The sequence below is a fragment of the Mus musculus genome, chromosome 13 (genome assembly GCF_000001635.26).
Source record: "Mus musculus strain C57BL/6J chromosome 13, GRCm38.p6 C57BL/6J".
NCBI classification, from domain to species: Eukaryota; Metazoa; Chordata; class Mammalia; order Rodentia; family Muridae; genus Mus; species Mus musculus.
In genome coordinates this window covers 43131488-43140853 of record NC_000079.6, presented here as the reverse complement: position 1 = coordinate 43140853, position 9366 = coordinate 43131488, and the positions used below count along the sequence as shown (strand labels likewise).

Here is a 9366-nt window from a genome sequence, read left to right as displayed (position 1 = left end):
GGGCGAAGTTTGGAATAGCCAGGGTCCACAGTGGGTTCTAGGCCATCCAGTGTTACGGAGGAAGACCATGTCTCAAACCAAACATTTTTCAAAACCTCAAACCACCCCTGTATCTGATTCTCTAAGGATATTTGAGAATGTGGTCTGAGGAGATCGGTTAGTAAAGTGCTTGGTATACACAAATGGAGACCTGAATTCGGATCTCTAGAACCCACACACAGCCAGGTGTAATTTGTCAGCAATCCCAGCATGACGGGAGGCGGAGGCATGTGCGATGCTTCAAGGACCTGACATGTGCAGCAGCCAACAAAAAAGACCCTATCTCCAGAAAGGACAGACACCCAAGATTGACCTCTGACCTCCATTCATGCTCACCGTGTGCACATGCAAGCTTCCTCATAGGCACATAAAAAAAAAAAAACAAAAAACATGTAAATCAAAGACCTCACTTTGAAGATGAGGAAACAGACATGAAGAAATCAGGTGACATGGGCCAGCACTGATACCCCGTAGGGGAATGGAAACATACAGGAATGGCGGCACCAAGCTGTTTCTGCTGGGCGAGAACACATTACTAGACCCTTCATTCTCATCCTGACCATTTTTTTTTTCTTCTCTCCTGCCAGGAACAGCTTCTTTGGAACTCTTTAAAAATATTTACTTCCCTTCCCTTTATGCCCATAGGAAAGTGCAGTCAGGGAAGATTTATCGAAAGCCAGAGAACTCCGGGAAAGGACTTCAGCATCAAAGAGAAGCAGTAATTTAAATACCACACAGTGTCTGTACGTAGACACTTGAGTAGAAGGGAAGATTCCCCCCCCCCCCCAAAAAAAAAAAAAACCACTCACTGTGCTGCATGCCTGTAGCCACTACTGCTGCGTGATTCCCTGCCTTCCTGGGGAGACTCGGAGACTGGAGGCCAAGCATGCCATTCTTGTACCCACTCAGGGGTCCCGGACATGGCAAGCGGCCTGTTTTCTGAAGCCTGTGCCGTAAGTGTGGTTCCTAGCCCAGCTGTAGCACAGGTCCTCGGAGATTGCCCAACACAGGACTCCAGCTGCATCTAGACTTACTGAGTGCCTGTGAGTCAAGAAGACTTACAGGTGATTCCTCGACAAAGCTCAATGCAGGCAGCCCCTTGCTGCGCTTTCCCCCTAGAGCCGCCTTCTCACATCACTGGGTCGAGAACAGGAGACCCATCCATCAGCTTCGCACATGTAAGCAGCAGTTCTCTGTTTCCCTAGCACCTTCTGATGAAAACAGGTCATGTGAGATAATGCTTGCTCTTTTGGGCAAATACCAAGTCCTCAAGAACCAGGTGCATATATACAGTTGTCTGTCTGTCTGTGGAAGTCCAGGGTCATTCCCAACTCAAATCTGGGGATGTTCAAGTCCCTAGTATAAAATGGTTACATTATTTACCTGTGATTTTTGGACATTGTCTAAGTTAGGGTTTTACTGCTATGAACAGACACCACGACCAAAGCAAGTCTTATTAAGGACAACGTTTAATTGGGTCTGGCTTACTAGTTCAGAGGTTCAGTCCATTATCATCAAGGTGGGGGCATGGCAGCATCTAGACAGGCATGGTGCAGGAGGAGCTGAGAGTTTTACATCTTCATCTGAAGGCTGCTAGGAGAAGATTGGCTTCCAGGCAGCTAGGGTGAGTGTTTTAAGTCCATGACCACAGTGACACACCTACTCCAACAAGGCCACACCTCCTCATAGTGCCACCCCCTGGGCCAAGCACATTCAAAACATCACAGACATCCTATCCTCTCTTATGCTTGATGCAATCTATTTGTGGGGTCAGTAGGCACCATACCGTATGATAAGAGAAGTATGCATTCAGTACAGATGGGATCTCCCCCATATTTTTTATCCAAAAGTGGTTGAATCTTCAGATATAGAGGGTCCACAGTTTTCAAAAGGCAAAGAAATATACAGCTTTTGTTCGGATATAGAGGTACCCCAAAGACCACCCCCCAATGCTATAAAGCTATCTAATATCTGTACTGCCAAGACCCCTCAGTGACTTACCTAAAGGCTAATTTATATTCACTCTCCCCAGACTGTCAGGGACAGAGGGTTGGGAGAGTTTTGAAATGTCAAAAATGGCTGAAGATATAAATGTTCTAGAAAGTTCATCTATGTGCGGCAATGCTGCCACCCCCCATCCCCACCCTGAGTACCGTCAGAAACATGAGCTTTCTGGTCTCCCCAGAATCTGGTGACCACCCTCCCTCCCTCTTTGACAATCCTTCCCCAGCCCAACTATATTTGGTGGTCCCTGCTGCCAGGCGAGAAAACAACACAGGAGTCAAAGCTGTTTTTTTTTTTTTTAAACTTTTTTTTTTTGGTTTGTTTTTAAAGAAACTGCATACATCATCAGAGAGAAACAATAATTTAAATACCATGCAGTTTCTGTATATACAAAACCTAGGCCACAGAGATCCAGTTTCATTTATAGTCTATGTACAGTATCTTCTTCATACGGCCGTCATCTGTTAAGTTAGAACCCGGGAGGGCGCGGGAGCGACGGTCACCACAATCACTCCTATACAAAGACGAACTATGTACAGACACCAGGAAGCAATTGGAGAAAGCAACCTACTTAGAGACTCATGGGAGGAAGAAGTCACCAAAGGTGACACCTGCCCACTGGCCGTGCGCAGGGAGAACCTGGGATCCCATTCATCGGAGTGACACATCACGATGCTCATTCCAAAAGTACGCATACATGTTCATAAGCAGGAGAAAAAGAAACTAGGAGTATCTCCTCACACTGACCCTGGAGTCGTTTGGTTTCTCTACGGGCAGAAAGGCTCCCGTTCTAAAAACCTGGCAGGGCCTTGAAGGGGTCTGGGGAATGAAGTGATCAGGATTTTGGAAGAGCCAGTTTATTTATGGCAGGCTCTTCTGTCGGGGAAGCGGACAGGGATGGGGGTGGGGGTCCAGCAGTGCCTGATTTTGAGAGAAAAAAAAAAAACGTAAGATCTGACACATTTAGTTTTCTCCTTTCTTGCTAACCCGAACTCCATGGTACTCAGATGGGACTGTCTAGGCTCAAGATGAACTCACTTGAAAACTGCAGCTTTTCCAGAAAGGGATGTCTCAAGCCAACTCCCTTGCCTTCTATTTCCCCCTAATTAATGTCAAATTGTCAACTTTGGAAACTACTCAAGTCACTTCAGTTGTCCTCACAAAGTGGGGGAAGTGTGTAGTTACAGCTCCCTGAAGCCTGAGCCCAGGTTTTCAGGAGAGCAGAAGTCCCATCCTACAGCTGGGGAGGCTGCTGAGCCTGGCTAAGAACCACTTATCGTGGCCTTGAGATAGCCCAGCCCCAAAGGTGGTAACCTTTTAGGAGCATGAGAGGCACACCCCTAACTCTGAGCAAGTGACTTCTGCAAAAGGGTACCCCGAAGGAAGCCATGTGGGCATCCTGTCCAGTTTCTTCCATATGTAAAGAGGTGGGCCATCTCAGGGCAAGCTGGCAGGGAACAAGGAAGGCTGCTGGCTGGCAGCAGAGACGGAGGTGAGTTTGGGATTTCTGTTCCCAGGCAATCAGAAGGGCCCTAGAACCAAGGCCGGTGGGGAAGCCATGGGCTTTTGTGGGAGGAGTTCTTTAGGACTCTTCCTGGTTGGGGAAGGCCTGTCAGGCCAGGCCACCTCAGCAGCCTGCAGCACAGCTGCTAATTAGAGGAAGTTCAGACCTCAGGCCTGCAGGGCAGGGACCTCCACCTAGAACATGTGCCTATCCTTCACCCTAGGGAAGGTCAAGGAAAGATTTCTGCATCTTTCCTCCTACCATGTACACATTCAAAAGTCAGTAAGCCTTTTGGGAAGACCATATTTACAGCCATGTTAAAATCCCCACCACATTTCCCCTGAATACCTCTCTTGACATTCAAATAATGATGATGATGATGACAGCGATGACAGAAAGACCCAGTCATGGTGTTGTCTTTGGTCTGGACAGAGGTGTGCCCCATCCAGACGGTACCAGGATAGCAGCAGCTGCATGGCGCTACCTGTAGGGCTAATCTAAGCTTTCCTGTAACTCTGGTTCCTGGGTTAGCAACTGGTCACGGAGCCATTAACGCTCCGGAGAATTGAATGGCCTTGTTTCGGCTGTATCCTAAAAGTACCATGGTCCCAACCAGTTTGACAAGGGGATAACTCCTTTGTGGTTGGTCAGGCTAGCCAGCTGGCATCTTTCTAAATGCCAGGTGTGTTACTTAGTGACACCGTAGTGACTCCGAAAGCTGGGCACACCACGGGGGTTGCGGCAGAAACCTTGCACCCAAGGGTCTGTGAGCTTGGTTAGGGAGAAAAACAGCCCTGTAGAAGACCGCCTTAGGATCTAGGGTGCCCTTCCCTCAGTACACACTCAACCTTTAGGGGGCCCTGTCAACAGGGTGCCTGGAGGCATATTCTGAGAGAGAGAGAGAGAGAGAGAGAGAGAGAGCAGGGTCTCTCTGGGTAAGTGGGGCAGTAAGGGACACTACAGGTAGTCATGGCTAGCAAAGTTTGACCCAGTGCTAGCCCTGCTGAGATGTGCATCTCTCTGCAGAAACTCTTCAGTTGCAAAGACAGAAGAGTGGAAGGCTCTGGAATGACAGTGGGATATTGGTCCCCTGCACTGGCCTCCATACACTGGTACTCAGAAGCTATCAACTACCAAGCCACATCACCACTGGCCCAGGTGTGCTACAGGGTCAAAGAAAACTGTGGCCCATGGGGTTGATGGCTCCCTGGTCAGTTCACACTCATGAATATCACAGGGAACCTTGGCAAGGGCATTAAAGCATTAGATCACCCATTGCCCTGGGCTTTGTGAACACAAACTGGTCAATGAATGTGAACTGAGCAGATGTCTACTATCCCTACCAGAGTCTTCTGGAAGGCAGTTCAGTTTGGGATGGGGGTCAAAGTGGACGCTCAGGTTTAGCCTCCTATGCCCACAGCACACATGGGTATGACTGAAGTGCCAACACAGGCTCCTCCAGGACAAATCTGAAGAGAAAGCATGTGTGTTTGTGTGTGCACATGTTCGTGCGTGGGTGTGCCTGTGTATGTGTGGAGGAGACTGAGAGGTCGTCACCCCCTTCCCAAGGGCCCCCAAAGCAGATGCCCCATCTGGAGCCCATGTGTCTGACCACGTCTAGAAGGACAGTTGGATTATGACTGTCACCCTAGCCATTCCCATGTCAAGCCCTGGGCTTCTTTGGACTCAGGCAACAGTCCCTTGTGAGGAAGGGGTTCACCGAAGACTGAACCAATGTGGTGCTTGCTGGGTCTGGATGGAGGGGACAAGGCGGTTTCTGGACAATCCTCAGGTAGGTCCCTGTCTCGGGGGGCCGGGTCACCTTTCTGTAGCAGAAGTGGTGCCAGCAATGCTGAGGAGTGCTCACCATGGTGTTCCTGCACACAGAATCCTGGCTGTGTTTCCTTTCCTTTCTTCTTCCTTTTTCCTTTCTTTCTTTCTTTCTTTCTTTCTTTCTTTCTTTCTTTCTTTCTTTCTTTCTCTCTTTCTTTCTCTCTTTTTTAAAAAAAGGCAGTTCGGATTTACATGGTAACGGGGAAGTGGACAGACGCCAGCACTTATGGTTCTTAGAAATTTATGTTTTGAAGACAGCAGAGCACTCAAGAGTAATCCCACTGTTAAGGTCGATGAAACCTGGGGAACAAGAAACGTTGTCAAGGCTCAGGGGATGTCAGAGGCCCAGACCCCACAACAGTGTTTTCCCATTCTCAGATACCCGGGCTGTGACAGTGATGCCGGTGTGACTTCCCACCCATGACACAAACACAGAGGGGTACCCCAAGTTCTCAAACTCCACAGAACTCATCTAGAGACCTAAGAGGGTTTAGTTTGGAGTCTTTGGAGGTCCAACCTGGGTGGCTGCACTGGGACTCCTGAATGGCAGCAAGATGGAGCTCCTAACCGTGTGTCTGAGTCGGACATCGATTACCCCTATTTCTGCACATGTTCTCCAAAGGAGTGATTAGAAAAGCCAGAGGCTTAGTCTCTAACTCGTCATGTACACATGCCATGTAGCTGTTTCCTTCTGTGGCTCATTTTTCCCAGGTGACATTAGAAGGGAATGCTTGGTAGAAGAGCACAGGGTGACAGAATGCTCTTTAGTGGTCCCGTGTGCTACTTTGGCATTCTGCCCAGGCTTGGTCTCTGCAGATTGGATGTTGGCAGCACCCTTATCTCTCTGGCTTCGGTTTTTATAAAAACTCATTTTGGGGTTGTCCAACACTTGTCAGAGTTGACTTTTGAGTGAACTAAAAAGCAGAGGGTGACTTTTGGCTTGGGCCTTCAGCAGTCTTAACTTTCTTTGCCCGAGGCTTTGTTTTTTTTTTTTTTTCAAACTTCTTTTTTTGTTATGTTACAGTTCCACTGTGGAGCTTGCAATTTACTCTGTAAACCAGGTTGGCTACAAACTTGGCCAAACCTCTTCCTCTCCAGTGCTGGAACTAACAGTGTGTGCCCCTCCCCCCACCAGGCTCATTGCTCTTACTTTATTAACTTAAAAAGTAGACCTTGAATGTCCATCTCTGTCTTATCTTCTCTCATCTTAGAAACAAAAACACTTGGTAGTCCAGGACGAAAGATCGTTTACTTGAAAGTAAATATTGACATAGCTGTGGGCATGACATAGCTAGCACCCCAGGAGGCTGAGGCAGGAGGATTGCTGTAAGTTCCTGGCCAGTCTGGGCTATGTAGTGAGAACCAGGTCAGCTATGTCTCAAACAAAAAAATAAAGTGAGGTCACAAACGGGAAAACAGACATCATCATGTGGTACTAAGACATAGGAGCGGGACGTCGTCAGAACTAACCTGGTTAAGTGTCTACTTAACTCGTGGACTTCCATCTCGGTACTTTTAAACTCATTGAGTTCCTTCCGAATGGCAGCCTGGAAGAATAATAGCAGCTGGTCAGAAGAGGTGGGAGGGCCTGCCTGTTTGCCATGTCTAACAGTATTTTTGTTCTTCCACACAACTATATAGTGGATACAAAAAAAATCTGTCACCTGGGGTGCTCTTTCAAAGCTTCCATGACTTCCCTTCTTTGGGAACACCGTGAGGGTCTAATGGAGCTAGCCATGCTTTATGAGGCTCTCTGCACCCTATGCATCCTGTGGCACTACAGATGGCCCACACAGTGACTTTGATGTCAAATCCCTTTTGCAATTATCTCACTGAGTGCCTGGGAAAGTATCGAGACACAGAGAGCCAGTGATAAGACTGTCGGCTCATGTTAAGAATGGCTCTGTGCCTAGTCCTGTGTCATTCTGTCTTTCTGGGCACAGTTCCCCTGACATGCTATGGGGCTGACCTGAAGAATCTTGGGTCAAACCTGTATTTCTCGATGCCACCGTACAGAGTGGTGGTGGAGCTTTTCAGGGGTAATCGGTTGTTAAGAGGGACCGTGACTTTATCAGAGGACAGGATTAGGTTAAAGAGTGAGCTTCTCCCCAGGCAAGGCTGCCTGACTTCAGGTTTTTTGGATTCCAGAAAAAAAAAAAAATGAGGCCTCAAATGTTCTGTTACAGCAAATAGACCAAGATACTGTCCTTCCTCCTCCTGGGAAGTAGGCACACTACTGTGTTTGTTCTGTGTTCTCCACATGAAGAACAGACTGGGAGGTTTTGCAACAGGTCACCTGGATGGCTTTTGTGAGCAGCTTAAAGGATGCGGCGCCTTTAAGGTGGGGCTGAGGCAGGGCCCCTGCTCTCCTTACAGGTTACGCCTGCCTCCCTTTCTCCTGGCCTCTGCTTACTTTGTCTGCAGCGGTGAGGCGGGTCCATGGCTTGTCTGCCCTTCGGTCATAGTCTTGGGCATCTGCCACTTCCACGTAGTCACTGAAGCGGATAAGGATCTTCCTCTCCCGGAGTTCTTCCACTGTGGGCCTTTGGCTGAGCTGCAGGGAGGGAAAAAAGTGGGGCCCAGTCAACAGAGGACTTTATTAGACCATGGCTCCATGTGTGAACTTAGAGAATGGAAAATGAGTTCAGGAAAACAACTGAGGTGTTATACAGCAAGATGGAGTTGGGGTAGAACCCAGAGTGCCCAGCTTTGGGATTCTGGGAGCTTTATTGTCTCTTTCAAATACCCAACAGCCTGTCCTTTATTGGGCTGCTGTCTTGGCCTGATGAGAAGCCTCGCTGTCTGTGTAGCTTTGGTGCCTGCTGTGGGGTTTTCTCTGTCTGTCCTTCACCCACTGGGAGACAGGCACCTTAAGCAAGGATTCTGTCTAAACTTGGATTGGTGAGCCCACATCTCTGTCTTAAATTAAGTTCAGTCTGCAGAATGGGTTTATAACACATTATATGTGTGTGCACACGTACACATTATGTAGACACACATAGACAACGTGTGTCTACAGATGTATATATGCCTGTGTGTTTTGGGCACACAGACAAGCATTTGCAAATAGTAGCAGCCTCTGGGATGAGGGCATGGGATATGTTGATTTAGGAGTTTTGAGGGTTTCTTCCGGAAGGCCAGCTGTAAGGTTGGTAAGCCAACACAGGGCTGAGAGATGTCATATTTATACCATGGAGAATGAACTTTGTGAGGAAGGAGGAACAAAATCATGTTTATATAGCTGTCTCCTGACATTCCCCTCTGAGCACCCTTCCTCTGTCCTTTAACAACAGAAAGCTGACATTTCTATTATCTTTCCCTGTCATAGGCTTATTTCTTCTGGAGCCACGCGCCAAACTGCTCCCTTTACGATGCTGTCAACTGACGTTCCACCAATGTTATTTAAAAACAATTTTTTTCCTCTGAGTCCTAGACTGTTAGCTGCTATTAATAGAAGAGGCAGTCAGATAAAGTCTTACGGCTTTGGCCTATAAAACAAACAACAAATCCCAGTTACTCTGGCCGCTCTGCTGCCTGATGCCCTTGGCTGGAGCCGGAATGTTATGGCCTGCTGCTGCCCTGGCCCAGTGAGATGACGGCCTGCTGCCATTAACCAGAGAGATGCCTGGTGGTTAGAGCAAGGGTAGGGCTGAGCAGGCCTGTGGCTGCCTCTTGGCTAGAGGAGGACGCTCCAGGGAGGCCCCGTGATGATGGAGCTGGCTCATGTCTAGACACTGGTAGTGTTTGCAGTCTGTCCTGAAGCACCAGGGGTTTTCTGAGGGCTTCACACTTTGGTATGCATGTTGTTTGTCACGGGAAAAACAGTTTCCTAAGCTGTGTGGCCAAGATTGCTAGAAATTAAAATGATGCCCGTCTTGGCATCAACATGTTCTCTTTGAAATATGAGAGCTGACATAATTTGTACTGAAGTTAAACAACAACAACCACACACTGGGCTAGCTGGGTGCAGTGCTTCACACCTTCAG

General features: G+C 48.2%; 1 protein-coding gene across 13 annotated transcripts in view; it reads right to left on the bottom strand.

The window, feature by feature from the left end:
• Window positions 1–2327: 2327 nt before the first annotated feature.
• The window catches only part of Phactr1 (phosphatase and actin regulator 1), a 458153-nt gene continuing 451114 nt past the window's right edge, over window positions 2328–9366 (bottom strand). For 9 of the 13 annotated variants that reach the window (XM_011244395.3, XM_006516905.4, XM_006516906.4 and 6 more), the window contains 3 exons: window positions 7794–7934; window positions 6851–6927; window positions 2330–5680 (listed from right to left, as the gene is read on the bottom strand). In XM_011244395.3, the coding sequence (XP_011242697.1) occupies window positions 5665–5680; window positions 6851–6927; window positions 7794–7934 (234 nt within the window). In that variant the 3' untranslated portion in view covers window positions 2330–5664. Of the gene's footprint in view, window positions 5681–6850; window positions 6928–7793; window positions 7935–9366 lie in introns of all 13 variants that reach the window. The other 4 variants (NM_001302635.1, NM_001005740.1, NM_001302636.1 and 1 more) reach the window with 1 other exon arrangement.